The sequence below is a fragment of the Notolepis coatsorum genome, assembly GCF_963971535.1.
Source record: "Notolepis coatsorum genome assembly, chromosome: 1".
NCBI classification, from domain to species: domain Eukaryota; kingdom Metazoa; phylum Chordata; class Actinopteri; order Aulopiformes; family Paralepididae; genus Notolepis; species Notolepis coatsorum.
This window is the reverse complement of record NC_140165.1, coordinates 76,834,981-76,857,368: the sequence shown is the minus strand read 5'-3', so window position 1 is coordinate 76,857,368 and position 22,388 is coordinate 76,834,981. Positions and strand designations below refer to the sequence as shown.

At 44.5% G+C, this 22,388-nt stretch overlaps 1 protein-coding gene across 1 annotated transcript in view; it reads right to left on the bottom strand.

Moving 5' to 3' along the window:
- dnah2 (dynein, axonemal, heavy chain 2) overlaps positions 1 to 22,388 on the bottom strand; it is a gene marked incomplete at both ends in the record, with an annotated part of 509,699 nt that overhangs the window by 213,302 nt on the left and 274,009 nt on the right. The window contains 2 exon segments of the mRNA XM_084326360.1: positions 11,735 to 11,739; positions 14,436 to 14,596. Of these exon segments, the coding sequence (XP_084182486.1) occupies positions 11,735 to 11,739; positions 14,436 to 14,596 (166 nt within the window).

Sequence of the window (22,388 nt, the reverse complement as noted above, 5' to 3'; positions counted from 1 at the left end):
TGGTGTGGTGGAGAGAGAGAGAGAGAGAGAGAGAGAGAGAGAGAGAGAGAGAGAGAGAGAGAGAGAGAGAGAGAGAGAGAGAGAGAGAGAGATTTTATTTTATTTTATTAGGGATCCCCATTAGCTGGTGCGATAGCAACCAGCTAGTCTTCCTGGGGTCCACACACAAAAAAACACAAAAACAATCACCATTGCAAAAAAACAAAATTATTAAAAGTCAGTACACACAATGCATAATGAACCTACTGTAACAATTAATATAGCTAAAATTACATTAGTGTAAAACAAAAACAAAAAAAACACTCTACAGTGTTAAAAACAATTTAAAAACAATTTAAGATTTTTTTTAAAAGTGAATCTACTGTAAATGCAGCAGAGGTTCCGAGGCAGGCCATTCCACAGAGTTAATGCTCTAAAAATAATCTGGTATAGACCCTCTTCTCTTTGGATTTAAGTGTTGATCTTTGTCCTTTTGGATCTATGTATATTCATGTTGCCTTTGTGAAGTTATCTTTTCCTTCTGTTTTGTTCTTTCATTAAAAGTTGAATATCCTTTAGGGGGTCATCTTTGCTTATCTCTCTCATACATGCTCTCTCTCTAACACACACACACGACAAACACACATGCTCTCTCTCTCTCTCTCTCTTTCTAACACACACAGTCTGCCTATGGCGGCCTGTCTCGATGGCTAGGCTACACAGGAAAATTCGCAGAGTCAAATTTACTCAAATTGAGTAAAATTTTACTCCCAAAAAGACAGTATTGGCTCCGACTCCAGATAGAGTGAAAATGACTCTTGTCACAGAGTTAAATCTTCAGAGTTATTTCTACTCCATTTAGTGTTAACATTTAACTCTACAAAATACCAACTTACTCCATTTAGCATAAAGTAAAAACAACTCTAACATCTATAGAGTTATTTTTCACTCAATATAGAGATATTTTAAGTTATATTTCACTCAATATAGAGTGGTATTTTAATCAATATAGAGTTATATTTTCACTCAATAGAGTTATATTTCACTCAATATAGAGATATTTTAAGTTATATTTCACTCAATATAGAGATACTTAAAGTTATATTTCACTCAATATAGAGTGGTATTTTAATCAATATAGAGTTGTAATTCCCTCAATATGGAGTTGTAGTTCACTCAATATAGAATAGATTTCACTCGATATAGAATATCATATTTCACTCAATATAGAGTGGTATTTTAATCAATATAGAGTTGTAATTCCCTCAATATGGAGTTGTAGTTCACTCAATATAGAATAGATTTCACTCGATATAGAATATCATATTTCACTCAATATAGAGTGGTATTTTAATCAATATAGAGTTGTAATTCCCTCAATATGGAGTTGTAGTTCACTCAATATAGAATAGATTTCACTCAATATAGAATATCATATTTCACTCAATATAGAATTAAATAATAATTTACTCTGGAATAATACATTTAAAATAAACGGGGGCAAAGCAGAAATCAGTATTTAACAATGCACTTTTATTTGCAACATGCAGGCATATCCTTTGGGATGCAAACAGTTTTACAACAGCGTGTGAGAATCATGACTTCAAGGGGCAATCGATAGAAAAAAAAATTAATAAAATAAGATTCATCAATATAAGCTTGTGCAATCTTTGTTTTCAGTTGCCAAGAAATTTGAAATTCCTAGTACCTTGGACTTAAAGGTCTATGATGACTTAAAACACTGAAGTCGACAAGGAGGCGTTTCAGTTGGGATGCAAACAGTTTTACAACAGCGTGTGAGAATCATGACTTCAAGGGGCGATCGATAGAAAGAAAAAAAGGTCATTAATAAAATAAGATTCATCAATAAGCTTGTGCAATCTTTGTTTTCAGTTGCCAAGAAATTTGAAATTCCTAGTACCTTGGACTTAAAGGTCTATGATGACTTAAAACACTGAAGTCGACAAGGAGGCGTTTCAGTTAAAGAAACCAGACATGGGTGTGTTGGAGATTTGTTCACCCCAAGTTGCTTATTAACATGGAGCCTAGCCTCATCCAAAATGTCACACAGGTACTGTATATGTTTGTACTTTGAAATGATCTTTGTTTCTATACGCCCAATGTAATGTAACATAGTAAAAAAAGAAAAAAAACACGTCTGAGGAAGAACTTGCTTGGTGTGGATCCTTCCTAATCTTTTTACATTACACTTGTCACAAACATTCCTCTCTTGCTAATCACACTTGGTATATGTCTACGTGATTGTTAGATTCAGTGAGCCCCTCTGCAAACAACTCCATTATATACAAAAATCACCATGACTTCAAGGCTTCATGGGGAGAGTAATCGATAGAAAAAAGGTCATAAATAAAAGACAATTACATTTTGGCCTCTGTAAAGTGACAGCAGCATCTGCACCCTTTTAAAAAGGGATAGCTCACCCAAAAAAAGAAATCTACCAATTACACACCCCATGAATCCTTGAATTCATGGAGATTTGTTTGTTTGTCGCATTCCTGAGCCAATAATTCAAGCCAGTCATCAAATTATTGGCTCAGGAATGCAACAAAAAGAAATCACCATGACTTCAATTAAGGCTTCATGGGGAGAGTAATCGATCAATTACATTTTGGCCTCTGTAAAGTGACAGCAGCATCTGTACACCCTTTTAAAAAGGGATAGCTCACCCAAAAAAAGAAATCTACCAATTACACACCCCATGAATCCTTGAATTCATGGAGATTTGTTTGTTTGTCGCATTCCTGAGCCAATAATTCAAGCCAGTCATCAAATTATTGGCTCAGGAATGCAACAAAAAGAAATCACCATGACTTCAATTAAGGCTTCATGGGGAGAGTAATCGATCAATTACATTTTGGCCTCTGTAAAGTGACAGCAGCATCTGTACACCCTTTTAAAAAGGGATAGCTCACCCAAAAAAAGAAATCGACCAATTACACACCCCATGAATCCTTGAATTCATGGAGATTTGTTTGTTTGTCGCATTCCTGAGCCAATAATTCAAGCCAGTCATCAAATTATTGGCTCAGGAATGCAACAAAAAGAAATCACCATGACTTCAATTAAGGCTTCATGGGGAGAGTAATCGATCAATTACATTTTGGCCTCTATATAAAGTGACAGCAGCATCTGTTCACCCCAAAGAAATAAAAGAAAACTAATAGTGTTCATCCCCAGTGCAATAGTTCAAGAGCTTAGTGATTTTCTCTTTTCCTTTTTTAAATCACAGGAAACAGTATGGAACAATAAATGAGCTTGAATCGTCATCACTGTATGACATCTGTATATCGAATGCTTTGTAAAACAAAAGCTCTTTGACATCAACTACATGAGGTCCATCTGTAGTACACACAACTTTAAATGCATAAAAATGGTCATCCAGAGACACGGTTTGTAGTGCAAATGTAAACAACAGTAACCTCTCATCTTTAAGAACAACACGGTGGATTTTGTGAAAAACTGGAACCTCACTAAGAACTTTAAGGCAAACAACTAAACCTGGACGATACATATTTCCATGGTGTTTGGCCCATCTAACATTTAACACCTTGGTGTCACTTGGTACCTGAAGAGTCTCCGCTATCTCACAGCCTCTGTCCATCACATTTAATGCTACCATTTTACTTGGACCAAGCACCAGTCTGTTGGGATCAAATGTCTGCCAATTGTATGCTACTTGACTTTGGTGTTTCTTTGCCAACGTTTTAGTTATATTTTTGAAGCTTTTTAGTTGTTTTTTAAAGAAATTATGCTTCGCTTCATAGCGCATGCACCAGACATGCAAAAGTGGTCCAATTTTACGAATACATGTAGGATAGTGCACCATAAAATGATGCTTTGGTAGTAGCCTCCTGTTGGGAAACAAATGCTTGAATAACCCGTGGTGCTCTGTGTTACATCCCAATGTATATATTCCCCAGTGTGTGTCTCCATGTGTGTGTGTTCTCCATTTTGTTTCCTCCCTCCAGCCATTGTTCCCTTCCCCATTGGTCCCTGCCAGGCCAATCCTTCCATTATTGCAACACAGCAGTGATTGGTGGTTGGCTTTCCAGACTCTAACACTCAATCCACACCCCCCAATCATGGATCACCCCACACCTGTTAAAACATGGCTTTCTCCCTTCAGTCTTTCTCTCTCTCTGGCATGAGGCTAGTGAGGCTAGGCATGTTGTGTTTTTGGTAAACCTGTAACTTTGACAGTATTGCATTTCGTTTATTGGCCTTTGGTGCTTAGTAGTAATTTCCTTGTGTGTGTATGGCCACAGAGAGAGCATTGTTAGTTATAGTTTGTTTTTGTATATATTCTGCTTTTGTTTCTGTATAATTAATGTGTTTTTCTCTCTTTCTCAGGAAGCACAGATGGGGTGAGCTGCCATTTCCTTTGGACATTGTTTTCTCCTGTTTTGGTTAGGTAAGAGTAGTTTAGGTAATGTAATCTCTTTTACCATAGATTAGATTGTGTTTATTTGGAGTATAGTGGTGTTTGTTTGTTGTTTTGGCCTGGGCTCACCCCTGAGCTACATGTGCTTCCTTTGCCTCTATTCAATAAATATCATTGTTGTTTACAAACGTGGTCCATCTTTTCTGTCAACCAACTGTTATGTTACAGCCCTTTACCCTTAGACTCACAGGGGTCATAACATAAATGGGGGCTCTGCCTGGATCTTGTAACCCGTGTTCAATTGTTGGTCGATGGATTTGGTGAACTGTGTTTGTTTACACTTGTATAGTAATTAATTGATTTGTGTGTAAAAATGGCATTTGTGTAAAAAAAAAAATAATGGCAGTTAGTACTTTTGATCTGGGGAAATTCTTGAGCAATCCTACTTGGGAAGCGCTAGACAGACTTAGTGGAGATTGCCACACATTTTAAACTCTCGGTTCAACAAAAGCATCTTCAGCAGGATATCAGGTGTCTTGTGGTAGATAGGCTGTTGGAGCAGGGGACGCTTGTTTTACCTGCGGTCTCTGATGAACATGCAAGTCCTCCTGGTGAACCTACGGAAGCACAGCCTTCTGAGGAGCAAGCCCATAGTGCTGAAAAGGCAGGTGTGAACGTCACATTGCCACATTTTCACTTGACCTCTCCTGTGTCAACTGGGTCTCGAGAAGGGGCCCAGGTCAAGGTTAGAATAGCACGTCTCCAGATGGAGGCTCAGGAGAAGGCACAAGCACGTGAGGCGGAGTATCGGCTTCGTAGAATGGAGCTTGAGGCAGAAAATGAAAGGGCCGTTAACATTCGTAGGTTGGAGCTTGAGCATGAAGTGGAAAAAGAGCTCAGACTGCGGAGGTTGGAGCTGGAAGTCCTAAGGAGTGAATCCAACTCTTCTACACCGACTCCTCCACAAGGCCCGGGTATGTCCTCCTCCACAGCTTATTCATCACACACTTTTGATATAAGTAAACACATTGCTTTGGTGCCTCCGTTCCGAGAGACAGAAGTTGATACTTATTTTAATGTGTTTGAGCGTATTGCTGCTTCATTGCGCTGGCCAAGAGAGGTCTGGCCTTTGTTGCTTCAATGCAAATTGACTGGTAAAGCCCAAGAGGTTTGTTCAACACTTTCCCTAGAAGATAGTCTATTGTATGATACTGTGAAGGCTGCCATCCTTCGTGCATATGAGCTTGTGCCCGAAGCTTATAGGCAGAGGTTTCGCAGTCACAAGAGAGCTGTCAACCAGACCTTTGTAGAGTTTGCTAGAGAGAAGGGAACTCTCTTTGATAAATGGTGTGCAGCAAGCAAGGCCTCAGATCTTAACTCTCTCGGAGAACTCATTCTATTAGAAGAGTTTAAGAATCGTTTGCCAGAGCGTATTGTAATTTACCTGAGTGAGCAGAAAGTGTCCACTCTGCAGCAAGCTGCTGTATTAGCTGATGAGTTTGCGCTAACCCATAAAACTGTGTTTGTAGATAGGCGTGACTCGTTTCTCCCCCATGATTTCTCTCAGAAACATTCTGTCCCCAACCATTCAGAATTCACACACCCCCGACCAAAAATGTCACCTCCACGCTCAAAAGAGGAGCGGACATGTTACTACTGTCATAAATCTGGTCATGTTATTTCTGACTGTTTAACATTGAAACGTAAGCAGCAACCGTCCTCTCAGAACTTTAGACAACCCAAAGGGGTTGGTCTGATTAAAATGGCACCTGATTCCGATCAACAGATGCACAATGATCAGGATGTTCTCGATCCTTGTTTCAGGCCATTTACTTCCAAGGGTTTAGTTTCCTTGACAGGGGATCCAAAAGATCAGTGTACAGTTCAGATCTTACGAGATACTGGAGCCTCACAATCCTTTATCCTCTCTGATGTACTACCTCTTAAATCTTCCTGTGGTTCTAGTGTCCTAGTTCAAGGTATTGAGATGGGTTTCGTGCCAGCCCCGTTACACTGTATTCATGTACAATCTGATTTGGTCACTGGTTTCTTTAAAATAGGGGTGAGACCTTCCTTGCCAGTTAAAGGCATTTCCTTTATCATGGGAAATGATTTAGCTGGAGGACAGGTGAACGCTGTGCTGGAAGTGTTGGATCACCCAGACACAGATTCTCTGCCTGATGACTTGTCACAGAACTTCCCTGAAGTTTTTTCTGCAAGTGTTGTCACTCGGGCTCAATTGAAAAAGAGAGGTGATGAAATTAATTTGTCTGACTCTGTTTTTGCTTCAGCCTTTGTCAGGGAGGAGTTGCTGGCTCCAACTTCTGATACCGCTGACAAACCACCGACTCATAGTAAGGTACCCCCACAGACAACTGTAACTAGTTCCGACGCATTGAAGTTACCCGTTACTCGTGACATGCTAATTACTGCCCAGAAGGCTGACCCTTCTCTTGCAAAATGTTTCTCTTCTCTTGAAACAGAACAGAGGAGAGAGTTGCATTCTTATTTTGTGGATGAAGGAGTTTTGATGCGTACATGGAGGTCCCATGGTACTAGACTGGCAGAGCATGCACAATCGGAGATAGGGCTACCAGATCAGGTACCAGACTGGAGCACTGTTTATCAGATTGTTGTCCCTGCAGTTTATCGTCAGCATGTACTGTTCTTGGCCCATGACCACCCTTGGTCTGGACACTTGGGAGTCACTAAAACATACAACAGAATACTTCAACATTTCTTTTGGCCCAGTTTGAAGTCCGATGTAGCACAGTACTGTCGTACCTGTAGTACTTGTCAGATCACCGGAAAGCCAAACCAGGTAATTCCACCTGCTCCCCTCTGTCCTATACCAGCGGTCGGTGAACCATTTGAACATGTCATAGTTGACTGTGTTGGTCCGTTGCCAAGGACCAAAGCCGGCAATCAGTTTTTGTTGACAATAATGTGTACCGCCACCCGTTTCCCTGAGGCTATCCCTCTTCGCAGAATTACAGCGCCTGTAATAATTAAGGCTTTGACGAAGTTCTTCTCCACGTTTGGACTGCCCAAGGTAGTACAAACGGACCAAGGCACCAACTTCCTGTCTAGGTTATTTGAGCAAGTGTTACAGTCCCTGGGTATCCGACATATAGTGTCCAGTGCCTACCACCCTGAAACTCAGGGGGCTCTAGAACGTTGGCATCAGACCTTAAAGTCCATGCTGCGTAAATATTGCTTAGACACAGAGAAAGATTGGGATGAGGGTGTCCCCCTTGTTCTATTTGCTGCGCGAGAGACCATACAGGAGTCTCTTGGTTTCAGTCCTGCTGAGCTCGTTTTTGGGCACACTGTTAGAGGGCCTCTGAAAGTTCTTAAAGAACGGTTCATGTCAAAGGGTGCCAGCACACCCACTAATGTTCTAGATTTTGTTAGCCAGTTTTGAGAGCGACTGCATCAGGCGTGCTCTCTCGCAAAAGAAGCGCTCTCTTCTTCCCAGAGAACTATGAAACGGCACTATGACGAGAAAGCTGTTTCTCGATCTTTCCAGCCAGGTGATAAGGTTCTAGTCCTGTTACCTATCCTTGGTTCTGCTCTTTCCGCTCGTTTTTCCGGACCGTATGCAATAGACAAGAAGATAAGTGATACAGACTATGTGGTTCGCACCCCTGATCGTAAACGTCACTCTCGTGTTTGCCACATCAATATGCTTAAACCATATTTTTCCAGAGATGGTGTGCAGGTGAAGACCTCAGACCAGACAGCCGGACTGGCCGTCTCTGCTGTTGCCTCAACTCCAATAGTTCCGGACTCTCCTGACGTTAGTGGTGAGGATGTAGATGGCTTGGAGTTGCGCAATGCAGCCCATCAGGGTGCTAGATTGTCCAACACTGAGATGTTATTGAACCTGCCCACTCACTTAGCACACTTACCTGAGGAGCAGCGAGAGGACATCACAAATTTGATTCAGGCCTACATGGCTCTGTTTGGTGATGTTCCCTCCTGTACTTCTGTATTGGCCCATGATATTAAAGTTAACAATGCTGTGCCTATCAAGCAACATGCATACCGTGTTAACATCACCAAGAGGGCCATGATGCAACAGGAGGTTGACTATTTGTTAAATCATGGTTTAGCCAAGCCAAGTTGCAGTCCCTGGAGTTCACCTTGCTTGTTAGCTCCCAAATCGGATGGAACTCCTAGATTTTGTACTGATTTCCGAAAGGTAAATGCTGTCACCGTGCCTGATTCCTTCCCACTGCCCCGCATGGAAGATTGTATTGACAACCTTGGATCTGCCACCTATGTTAGCAAACTAGATTTGTTAAAGGGTTACTGGCAGGTCCCTTTGACCCCCCGTGCCTCGGAAATCTCGGCGTTTGTTACTCCTGACAATTTTTTGCAATATACTGTAATGCCTTTTGGAATGCGTAATGCCCCGGCCACTTTCCAGCGACTGGTGACCCTAGTCCTGGCTGGTGTTCCAAATTGTAATGCCTATCTCGATGACCTGGTTGTCTATTCGACCAACTGGCGTGACCACATGACAACCTTGCAAACTGTCTTTGACCGCTTAGCTGGAGCCTCCCTGACCCTTAATCTTGCCAAGTGTGAGTTCGGCAAGGCTACGGTTACCTATCTTGGTAAGCAGGTAGGACAAGGCCAAGTGCGTCCGGTGGATGCAAAAATATCTGCAATCACAACTTTTCCAGTGCCTACTACTAGGCGGGAATTGCGTAGATTCCTTGGGATGGCTGGATATTACCGTGGTTTTTGCCGGAGCTTTTCTTCTGTCGTCACTTCTCTCACTAGCCTGTGTAGCCCGTCCAAACCATTCATTTGGACAGCTGATTGTCAAAATGCATTTGATAGTGTTAAAGCTCTCTTATGCAGTTCCCCTGTTCTCTCTGCTCCAGATTTCTCCCTGCCGTTCCAGCTGGAGGTGGATGCCAGCGGGGTGGGAGCTGGAGGGGTGTTATTACAGGACGATCACGATGGTGTCAGTCACCCGGTTTGTTATTTCTCCCGGAAATTTAACAAACATCAACTAAACTATTCCACTATTGAAAAGGAGACTTTGGCTATGTTGTATGCGTTGCAACATTTTGAGGTGTATGTCGGTTCGAGCGTATTACCAGTGGTAGTATACACCGACCACAACCCATTGGTTTTTCTGTCGCGGATGTACAACCACAATCAGCGCCTCATGCGTTGGGCGCTCATAGTGCAAAATTATAACCTCAGCATAAAGCATAAGAAGGGGTCTGATAATGTGTTGGCGGATGCTCTGTCTCGTAGTTGAAATCTCTGTTGCTGTCGACTCGTTGTCTGTTGCTGTCGACTCGTTCTACTGTATATTGCTGTCGACTTGTTCTATTTTGCTGTCTACTCGGTCTATGTTGCTGTGGACTCGTTTTATGTTGCTGTCGACTCAGTCTCTCTTGCCGTCAAGTGTGGTTGTTGTACCAACTGCTAGTTTTTTTTATAGCTCTTTGTTTTGGAGTGCATGTTATCTCGGGGATGTTATCTCGTTGTTAAAGAAAAAAAAACATGTTTAGTTGGTAGTTTATGTAGACATGTTTTTGTCTTATGTATGGGGGTGTTACATCCCAATGTATATATTCCCCAGTGTGTGTCTCCATGTGTGTGTGTTCTCCATTTTGTTTCCTCCCTCCAGCCATTGTTCCCTTTACCATTGGTCCCTGCCAGGCCAATCCTTCCATTATTGCAAAACAGCACCGATTGGTGGATGGCTTTCCAGACTCCAACACTCAATCCACACCACCCAATCAAGGATCACCCCACACCTGTTAAAACATGGCTTCTCACTTCAGTCTTTCTCTCTCTCTGGCATGAGGCTAGGCATGTTGTGTTTTTGGTAAACCTGTAACTTTGACAGTATTGCATTTCGTTTATTGGCCTTTGGTGCTTAGTAGTAATTTCCTTGTGTGTGTATGGCCACAGAGAGAGCATTGTTAGTTATAGTTTGTTTTTGTATATATTCTGCTTTTGTTTCTGTATAATTAATGTGTTTTTCTCTCTTTCTCAGGAAGCACAGATGGGGTGAGCTGCCATTTCCTTTGGACATTGTTTTCTCCTGTTTTGGTTAGGTAAGAGTAGTTTAGGTAATGTAATCTCTTTTACCATAGATTAGATTGTGTTTATTTGGAGTATAGTGGTGTTTGTTTGTTGTTTTGGCCTGGGCTCACCCCTGAGCTACATGTGCTTCCTTTGCCTCTATTCAATAAATATCATTGTTGTTTACAAACGTGGTCCATCTTTTCTGTCAACCAACTGTTATGTTACAGCCCTTTACCCTTAGACTCACAGGGGTCGTAACACCCAGCGTGTGCCTTTGTTTGTTTTCACTGGGATATTATTTTTGGACTTTACATCTCCCACTGTGTGTTTGTTCACACCGAAGATAGTATTCACATTTGGATTGTTTTTGGAACTTTGCTCATTGTGTATTTTACACGAAGATTGTTTTTACTTGGATAACTTTTGTATTTGGACTAGTCACCTCTCCTGCACCTGCTCTGTTTTCCCCCTTTGTACTCTAACCCTCTCCTCTCTCCCTCTCGGCCCCGTCTTCCCACCTTGGAGATCTGCCGAGAGAAGTCTGCAGAGCGGCCCTGATGTTCCCACCTGCTTTCTCAGTCCTCCCTGTCCCCAGCCCGCCTCCGCGGGCCTCTGTCCCTAGTTCTCCCCTCTCTAGTTCCTCCTAGTCCTCCCGTCCGGTCCTCCTAGTTCCTCCCTGTTTTCCAGCCTTCCCTTAGCCAGCTCGCCTCTTAAAGACACTGTACCTTCCCCTCTTGTTATTCCAGTATTTTGTGTTTCTCCCTTAAAGGGACAGTGCCGGTTTTTCCTTTTGTTCAATAAATGCCCGTTTCTTGGCTTACTCTCATACCTGTCTTGTGTTGTGCGATTGGGGTCGGTTACAAACCATAACACATCTGGAGAAACTATATTCAACTAAAATATAGGTTTCTGTGATCCATTATTCTTGGTTAAAACCACCAATATGGCTAAATATAGTTTTTAAGCTCCAAATAGAATCAGGAAAACGATAACATTCATGAGTAAAGTATAGTCATTACTAATTCTTAAACTGTTAGTCAGTAAAATTAGAAACTGGATTATAAAACGTTAACTAAGTGAAATATAAGATATTCTCTTAAAAATATTAAAGACGGCCCCTTAAAGGTAGTCAGATGTACCGCCGGCTCTAATCAAAATGGCCGCGATATGTTTCAACCAATCAGGATGTAGAGACACCCTCCTCTGACGTAGAAATCTGGCATATTCCAGAGGAGGAGTTTAAGCTTTAAAAATAGCATGCAGGGTAGATAGCAGACACACGCTTTTTGGAACCATCCCTGCACAGGAGAAACGGCCAGAGGAACTGCTTGAGCTGAGAACGAGAAAACGAATCTCTTTGTCTCTAGGGGCAACAAAGAAAATCAACAGATCGACGAGGCTCCACCATTGAGGCTCCATTGAAGACCATTCTTTTTAATTGTATTTGATTAGTCTAGTATTAATGACAAACGGCATAGTGTTTGAATTCATTGATATTATTGCACAATCCATGTTTAATTGAACCAGATGATCCTTGTTCACTGTTGGACTTTGAAATAAAAACGGATCTGAACATTAGAAACCTCTCTTCTCCTCATTGCTGCTTTTTCCTGGGCCGTCCTAAAGACCGTGTTGGTCTTATCTAGTAATAGGTTTTAATGTGAATACAGAACACAACGCAGAGTAGATTAGATAGAGGGTTTTAAGGTAAAATCCTTATTCCCTATTACGATAGAAATTCACGGGGGGTTCCCCAAGGCTCCATACTAGGGTCGGTTAAGGTCTCCATACACATGCTTCCGCTGTATAGGCAAAAACTAAAGAGGGATCAGGCGGAGTCTTCCCCTGAGCATCCGATCAGTGGAATTCAGTGACATAATTTAAAAAGCAGCTAAAAACCTACTTTCACTCTTTAGCTTGTCATGTTTTGTTACCATGAAGATCACAGAAACCCTTGCCAAAGCATAAATAATAAGCATCAAGTGACATTTAGATTTCTGTCAAGCGACTTTTGTCAAAAGTGTCAAGCATTCTAGCATAAATAAGCCTTAAGAACAGCCACACCCTCAACATTCTCACAGAAGTGATTCTGCACTGGGAGACAACACTACTCTTTACAATGTGATTGATCTGCTAGTGGTGATGGGGAGGCCATTTTCAAACGTTTCCATGACAACCCAACCCACCCTCCTCTTATAATTATCATAACAGAGGAAGCATTTATGACTCTTCTTTTCTGAACAAAATTCAGAGGGAGTGTTTAACACAAGATGGATGGCACGGTCAGTGCCACCTCAGGGGGTGTGCGAGCAGTGCGGTCGCACAGGGCCTCGCGGGAAGGGGGGCCTCGCACACAAAAAAAAATAAAAAATATTTATAATTTTTTTTATAATTTTTTTTATTTTATTTTGTATTTTTTGCGAGGCCCCCCTTCCCGCGAGGCCCTTTTTCATCACAGACCTAAAATCTAGTTTTGCTTATATGCTTATATATCTCACATTAGACACGTTTGTAGAATGTGTCTGACTTGTTCCTGGCTCTGAGGCTCTGCAGGCAGCTCTGAGGCTCTGCAGGCAGCAGAATTGGTTTCAATGAGGGGAGGGGTTACAGGTAAGGTAGCGTCTGTTGAGTTCATTGTGTGTGTCTGTGTGCGTGCCGGGGAAGGGGGGGCGTGAACCGACTCATTGCCAGACGTGAGCGATTTGACTCACGCTCACGGCAATGAATCGGCTCTTATGAACGGGGGGGGGGGGGGGGGGGCGGGGGGGCTCGCGTTTAAATCTCGCCCAGGGCCTCGCATTTCTCCCAGGCGGCCCTGGGCACGGTTATCAACATGATAAATAACTCAAGCGGATGATAAGTCAAGCCTCTGGAGCGTGTTTGAGATACCTTTTGGGAGCATTGGGAGCTATTAAGTACGTTGATTTAAATAAAAAAATTCTGTTGAGGCAAATGATGGAACTGAAGTTGCTCTGGATAGAAAAGGCATTAGTTAACTATCAGAGATGGAGATTATCCAGCATATTCCTCCTACATCATCATCATCATCATCATCATCATCATCATCATCATCATCATCATCATCATCATCACAGACATCTTTGTAAGCAAGCAACAGGTGATACTCATTCAATTACAATCATGGCCAATAACTATGGCATCATGCTAGATTGGTAGGAAATGCCTGATGTGTCACAAAAACATATTTTTCGAAATCCCGAAAATGGATGAACATACTGAAAATGATCAGTTTTATTGCTATTATTAATTATTTTTAGTAGTTACTGAAGTCTAGGGCGTTATTATTCAAATTATGTATTATTTAGTTATGTATAGTTTGGGGAATCATAATAATTCATATAATATAAGCCTTTGGAGATAAGATGTTTTTATAAAAGTCACCTTATTTCGAAGAGTGATGAATTAACATAATAAACATCATAACATAAACAGTGCACGTAATTTGGCTTCATATGTCTCCTGGAACAGTCTGTATGAAACCATGCCACATCCCACGGCCTGTCAACATGTTCCGTTACCTCCGCCTCGTCAAGTGCTTTCATCCAGAATGTGTCTGCAGTTTAAATTGCACCGAGAGGAATTAATAGTTGTATCACATGGTGTCTTTGTTTTGACAAGAGTCTCACTCAGCTGTGTGTGTGTGTGTGTGTGTGCGTGCATGCGTGCATGCGTGCATGCGTGCGTGCGTGCGTGTGTGCGTGCGTGCGTGCGTGTGTGCGTGTGTGCGTGCGTGCGTGTGTGCGTGCGTGCGTGTGTGCGTGTGTGTGTGTGTGTGTGTGTGTGTGAGTGTGTGTGTGTGTGTGTGTGTGTGTGTGTGTGTGTGTGAGTGTGTGTGTGTGTGTGCCGTGTGGAGGCCTCATTAATCCACCAGGGAGTTCACTTCGACCCCATAAACAACAGCGTTCCGGTCCATTCCGCTCAGTCAAGATGTCAAGAGCAGGGAGGCGTGACGAGCGACATGACAAGTACGAACCTCGTGGAACTCGTCCTGCTTGTAGAGGTTGGGCACCTCGCCGGAGCTGAGGATGTTGCTGATGTCCTCCAGGAAGGACTCCTCTAGGACCTCCGTGTCGTTGAACAGGAACACGGTCGGCTTGTTCTCCACGCCGGTCAGGCGGTACAGCCTCTTAATGTCTGGGGATGACGCACAAAAGCACTTGTGTAATCTCAAAATATCACGAGTGTCACACTATCACAATAATTTTTCTTTATTCAGCTGCAACCAGCAGCTCTAAGGACCTATTCACACTGTATAAACATACCGCGTTCGAGCCAATCGGCGATACCAACTGAGTCACGTCGCCCCCTACCTGCGCAAGCTGCTGCGCTAAAAAAGTACGACGGGCTCTATGGAGAAACCATGGCACTCCCCTGACTAAGAGTAGTTTCAAAGGAAAATGGCTGGATGTCATTTTGCCAAATCAGCATGGCTGTGAGAGTGAGTCTTTCACCTTTTACACATATAGCTTTGGCATGGATTGGTTGTTTAGATCGCTAGCATGGCTAACAAATGCAAATATATTGTAGTCTGCCTCGTTGTTCTGAACAGGATTACGTTCCTTTTGCCTGTCTATAGGTTGCTCTGTCGGTCGGTTAATTCACAAAAATGTCCCCATCCTGTAGCGGCCACCGGGTTCGCCCTAGTAGGCTGAGGTTTGACGTGGAGGTCCAGTGCACGTGTGTGAAGATGTGTGCGTATGAATGCGTGCATGATGCCTGGATATATGCACATACAGTCACAGCTATTGCGGATTTGCACTTGTTGACAGTATAACAATATTTGACTGTATTCGTTTTTTTCGCCAGTGTAAATGCAATGTGCTCTGACATCTTGTTGCATGTCGTTATCTTGTAATACAGTTGTCGTTGTTTTACACGATTCAAAACTATCTTTTCTCATCCAATTTCCATCAGACATCCCTTTCGAAAAAGCAAAGGAGACACTCTGTCTAAATAAATATCGAGAGCATTTCTTTATTGTATTAATAACATGACAATTCTGGCCAAGATAGCCTTCACCATGTCATCAGATCTGATCAAAGCCATCTTGGTCAAAACATCATGTTGTCAATACAATAAAGTGATTCTATATATCTTTTCTAATGGGAAAGTTAGATTAGATTAACATGTCATGTCATCATACAGCACAAGTACAGCACAACGGAAATACGTGTGGCATCCAACCAGAGAGCAAATGTAGCCACATACAACGTGTCGCGCCTCCTTTGAAGGTGGCCGTTGGAGCAGTTAGGAATCTTCCTAACCCTCATCACAAATGGTTTTTAACACCACTGCAATGCACAATTTCTACGTATCCTGGGTTAAATAAATATGTCTACAATAAATTGTCGACGATGGTGTGGCATAAACTCATAACTTTATATGGATCTGCGATGGCACCTTAAAATATGATGCATCTCCCAGTCAGTGAGTCGGTGAAGACGAGTAAGTGTGAAAATGACTTGCGTTCATAAAGTCACCGCTGGCTCCAGGGGTCCTCCCCTCTAAACCAGCTGTAACCTGCTGCACTAACACCTAATGAACGAGGCTGAGGCCGACGCAGAAATCACACAAGGCTGCGACGGTGAATACAACTAATTTGTCTGAGTACAAGTGAGCTTAAAAACCTGCACCCCTGCGTTCCAAAATGTCAATGTGTTGGCATTACACTCCATGACAAAGATGCAGATGGAAAAGGACCTACGGTGTAAAATAACTAAATAAGAGATGACAGGGAATAACTGTGACAAATAGCGTCTGCGTAAAGTGCTCCTTTTAGAGGAGATGAGCAACATAAGGCGCGGCAGTCTGAGACAATTAATATTAAACGCTCAGACAGCCACGGCAACATAATTCACTGTAATTATGTGCAAAACAAATGTTGTGCTGTTGGCAAATCACCCAAACAGCGATAAATTGATTTCTCGCACACAAAGTCCAACACGGGCACCGGTGTCCCCCGTCGCACTTGACATGGTGATTTGGATAATTCTCCGCTCCGTCTCGGAGCCACTGCCACTCAATGTCTAATTGGCCGTATTCACACGGCAGCCATTTTGCTCTCATGTCGTTCACGGGCTCGGCTTCCTTCCCTGGATAAGTCTTGTCGGGACTGTAGCAGGTTAATAACGTTATGGATTCTAACAGAATGTTTCTGAAAGGTGGATTATTGTCCTCTACTCTTTAATTGACACATGTAGTGGAGGCGCTGAGGGACTTAATCGTGGACTAGAATAGGTTGCAAGGTTATTTAATTAATTTGGACCGACTATTTACTTTAGTTTCGACAGACTGGAGACGTGTGTAACGATGTGGGGATGTCGTTGAGCAGAACAGGGTTTTATTTTGGGTGGTTGTTGACAATGTTGAACCTCTGAACACAGCTTGTGCAGTAAAATAGTGGGAACAGATCATGTGATGACTGGTTGTGGGTTTTTATTGGTCCTCGGGAGGACGTTATTTTCCACAGTAGATGCATAGGCTACATAACACAAGTCAGACATGCAGAATTATACAACATACAGGATGTACAGGACCGCTTAAATACAGGGGTCACAGAAACAAAGACACGGATTGATATTTTATATACCACAGACGGGATTTCACATAACTTAAAAGGTTACTTGTTTAAAGCTTGTATGGCTGGTGGAACAAAGCTCTTGCTAATACGAGCCTTATGGCACATGGGTAGTCTATACCTACAGCCAGAGGGAAGATCTTTCTGCACATGGGTAGTCTATACCTACAGCCAGAGGGAAGGTCTTTCTGCACATGGGTAGTCTATACCTAGCGCCAGAGGGAAGGTCTTTCTGCACATGGGTAGTCTATACCTACAGCCAGAAGGAAGATCTTTCTGCACATGGGTAGTCTATAACTACAGCCAGAAGGAAGATCTTTCTGCACATGGGCAGTCTATACCTACAGCCAGAGCGAAGGTCTTTCTGCACATGGGTAGTCTATACCTACAGCCAGAGGGAAGGTCTTTCTGCACATGGGTAGTCTATACCTAGCGCTAACTTCTTAGATAAAACTACAGCACTACTATGTCGAAACCTCAGCAAGAATATTGCTTCAACACTCTCGCCAAGTCCACGAGAGACAAGGAAACTAGCGCTAGCTACATAGCTACATAGCTAGCATGGCTGAAGTTCTTCACAAGATAAAATCACTTCAAACAGACATCGGAATAAAAACTGGACAATATCGACACACGTCTGACTGGAATGGCGAGTTCTCTGACAGCACTGGAAGGCAAGGTGTCTGCAGTAAAACATGAGGTTTCATCAAACACGACACGCATCGGCGAAGCTGAAGTGGTCTGCACACGGCGGCCGACCGACGTCGCCTGGCGATGTGATCGCCTGTCGCTCAATGACAATCGCTTAGCCCCCCACACCAGAGGCGACCGTTCTCAGGTATAATAAGCTATGTGTCGCTCTGTTTAGCTGGGGGTGTTTCCCCCCGGGAGATATAGGAGGGCGGACCGCCGGGACCGGACGTTAGGTTGTTGTGAAGCGGGTTAGCTGGTAGCTGTGTTGTGCAGTACGAGAGAGTATTAACCTGTAAAACCCATATTGAGCTGGAATTAAACCACCATATACGAATACAACCTCTCCTCATTCTTCCTGACATTACTGCATGCCTGATCGCTACGATACGTTCATTACCAACGATTGGACAAATATTGTTATGCAGCTGCTGAGAGAGTGTATTTTTCACGGAAGACGCAAACTGTTTTGTTCTCAACCATAATTTTCTTTGGACAATAAACCTTACAAACTACATCAGCTGCAGCCTGGACATTAAACTCTGTCAACATCCACAACTTCTTTTGTTACCCGAGTATAAAAACATCTAGTAGGTGCATCGTGGCGCATTGTTCATTTATTAGTTAATGACAAGCGGCCACTACAGCTTCTCAAACTAACGTTATTTATTTAAATTGTTCCCGTTAATAATAATGAACATAAGTAGCATGGTAATAATACGGAGGTTATTGATCAATGAATGTATTGAATGATACATTAATGGTGTACAAATGATACACCAGTAGAACTGTTCTGTACTACTACTACTGTAGAAGTCATGTTATTTCCTCATTGTCCTGCTTTCCGTCGCCTCCAAAAATAGGATCGAGGCGATTTTGAGCGAGGCGACAGAAATAGCTGCGCGACCGTCGCTTCAGAATCTCCTGCCGTGTGGGTTCTCTCATTCATAACAATGAAGGCGATACAATTCTGCCTGTCGGCTCGCTAAAAAAATCGGTCGCCTGGCTAAAATCGCTCGCCGTGTGGGGACCCCTTGAGAGCTGTATACACAGGGCAGAAAACACACTTGAAAGCACAGTGCCCTGTTGTAGAGCTGCTTTTACTCTGTGGACCCCGTGTCTGTTAATAAAGATGATTGATTTCAATGTACAATGAACTGTTATTTACTGCGTTGGCCCTGTATTCTGATGTGTGCTCATACAGGGAATCCCACATAACAGCACCGGAGAGTCTCTAATAATGTTGAGCTCAGTTGTAATCCAACCCTAACTAGCTGCCAACACCTGTTTCTTTATTTGGTCTTGTGTCAGTCTTGTTTCTGCTGATATTTTCTGTAAGCATTTTCATTGGCTTATGGACGAGATATCGTCACTTGTTACTTCCTGTTCCTTGCAGAACCTAGAATGTCTGCCCATTGCAAGGTTCAATCCCTTGCAACGTATCCTGTCTGCAATTAATTGCTTGATTCTAACTTTTTGAATAAACCTTCTGAAAGATGTTTCTCCCTTTCATTATTGGATATTATTGATAACCTTGACAATTTGGATATTGAATATAGTCAGATATACGAGTCAATTTGGGTGAAGGCCTGACGCGATTATTTGACAATTTATACGTGATTATTTCACACTTCGTTGACCCAACGTGATGGAATATTTCACACATAAGAGAGGGGGCGGAAGGCCAGCAGGCCCGCCACAGTCTGTTATGGTTTGTAACCGACCTCAAACGCAACGGCACAGACAGGAAGTTCAGAGTTAGCCAAATGCTAGGGCGTATTTATTTACAGAGTCAAAAGATGGAATAGGTACAGTAATCAAACAAACGGGGAGACTGCCTCCGGCAGAGTCATCAGCCGCTCTGCAGAATCCTCCTGGCGACAGTGGTGGGAATTTGGCATATGATGTTGTAGCGGCTCTGCAGATACTCCCAGCTCTTCCTCGAGGTGGGAAACGGAGAAAGAGATAGGTATCAGTGTTTTCCCCAACACACAATTAGCAGAGACAGTGCAAACAAAAGATGTCTTCAGTGCTTCTTCTATAACACACAATCCGGCTGAGTCCAGTGCAAACAAAATTATATCTTCAGTGCTTCTTCAATAACACACAATCAGAATTATCCAGAGCAAACAAAATGATCTCTTCAGTGTTTCTTCAATAACACACAATCAGAACTTATCCAGAGCAAACAAAAGGATATCTTCTGTGTTTCTTCAATAACACATAATCCAAATTATCCAGAGGGGTTTGATTCCACTCAATCAAGTGCAACGCGTAACGGGTAACAAGGCGCAGCTCCAAACAGTTCTCCACAGAAAGGTCCTGGAGAGAATATAGACCAGGAAACAGCAACGGAAAAAAGCAGGCAAAGCAGTTGTATTCCAGAACAACCCAACATCGATAGAAAGAAGGTCCAGGTATATAAAGCCCTCTGGAGCGCTGATTAGCACACACATCAGGTGCGTGATGGTAATTGATACTTAACCTAGAAGTGTGCGTTAGGCAACGGACCAATCATCACAGCACCCCAAGAAGCGTGTGGCGGGGAAAGAACCAATCCTCACAGTACCCCCCCACTCCACGGGAGCCACCCGGCGACCCACTCGGCCCCGGCCTGCCCGGATGGGACCGAAGGAAGCCGGCGATCAGGGGCACTGGAGAGGGGGACAGAGACAGAGGCCCGGAGAGGGGGAACGGAGACGGGGACAGAGGACCGGTGAGGGAGGCTGGAGACGGGGACATGGACCCGGTGAGGGGGGCCGGAAAAAGGGACAGGGAACCGGCGAGGGAGGCCGGAGACGGAGACAGAGGCCCGGAGAGGGGGCTAGAGACAGGGACACCAGGGGAACCCCGGGGCGAAGGACTGGACGCCGCCTGAAGACACTGGGCATGACAGGAGGGGCTCCACCCCCTGATGGTGCCGGAGGTCCAGGCGATGTGGGGCTCATGCAGCGCGAGCCAAGGCCTGCCCAGGACTACAGGGACAAGAGGAGAGCTGGTGATGAAAAACTGGAGTCTCTCAACGTGGTTACCAGCAATGGTGAGAAGGACTGGACAGGTGCGTTGAGTGATGTCAGCCAGGCGGCGATGATCCAGCGCGAAGACCTCCAAGGGCCTCTCGAGGTCCTCAAGTGGAATGTTGGCCCGGGTGGCAAACTCAACGTCCAGGAAACTCCCATCAGCACCAGAGTCAATGAGTGCACCCACCATCGCCCGCTGGTCCGCCCAGGCTAGGGTTACGTTCGGCAGACGGTTAGGTGGTGCACGGGTGGGGGAACAGGAAAAACGGCTCACCAGGATCTCCCGGGGTCCCGGCGAGCCTGGTCTTCTTGGCCGGGTAGGGCAATTGGAGACACGTGTCCATCCCGGCCGCAGTAGAGGCAAAGGCCGGACCTGAGCCTGGACTCCCGTTCGGCCGGGCTAAGGCGGGTGCGTCCCAGCTGCATGGGTTCCTCCTCGGTCACAGCTCGGGAGGGAAAAACCCCGCCAGTCACGGAGGGGGCAGGACGGTCAGCACTGTAGAGGCGGCTGCCGGGAAGGGAAGCCCCTGAGCGGAGGTCGATGGCACAGTCGTAAGGCCGGTGAGGCAGGAAGGACCTGAGCCCGGGACTCACTGAAAATCTCCTCGAGGTCGTGGTACTCGGGGGGTACGTCTGGGGGTCCCAGTCGTGCTCGCTCACGCCTTCTCTCCCGGAGGCGTCCGTCGATGCGGATAGCGAGGCTGATCAGGCCCTCGAGAGAATCGGGCTCCTCTTGGGTCGCGAGCTGGTCCCTTACTGCGTCGTTGAGCCCCCTCAGGAAGGTGAGCCGAAGCGCTTGATCATTCCAACCGCTCTCCGTTGTGGCCAGTCTGAACTCCAGCACGTAGTCTCTGACACTGCCACTGTCCTGCCGGAAGGTGCCCAACCGAGCTCCTGGGTCCTGGCCACGGGCTGGGTGGTGGAAAACCCTGCGGAGCTCTGCCACGAAGTCTGGGTAGGAAAAACAGAAATCAGCCCCCATTGCCCAGGAGGCAGTAACCCACTGTGCTGCTCGGCCTGTGAGCAGGTTAGTCATGTAGGCTACTCGGGCTCCCCTTGAAGTGAATCGGCTGGGTTGATGACGAAAAACCAACTCACATTGCATGATGAATGTGGCACAATCCTCGAAGTTACCATTGAACAACCGTGGTTCGGAGAGACGGGGCTCCCGAGGTGCGGGATCGGGAGGCGCGGGGCCTGCCACGGCTGCGGGTGATGCTCCGGCCGTGGCTCCTGAAGTAGGTGGGGTTACAAGCAAGGTGTTAACGGCTTCACTCAGCGCTTGTAATTGGTGGAGAATATTAGTCTGCTGATACCCCTGGGTAGTCTGCTGGGTGGCCAGAGTGTCAATGGCATTCAGAATAAGCTGGACCTCGGCCCGGAGGTCCTGTAAAGCAGCCGCAGCCGCACCCAACTGTTGGGTGTGGTCGTTGACCAACTCGATCTGGACCGCCAACGCTGCCCTGACCCTGTCTGTGTCGGCTGAGGTCGTCATGGTCGGGTCGTAATGTTATAGTTTGTAACCGACCTCAAACGCAACGGCACAGACAGGAAGTTCAGAGTTAGCCAAATGCTAGGGCGTATTTATTTACAGAGTCAAAAGATGGAATAGGTACAGTAATCAAACAAACGGGGAGAC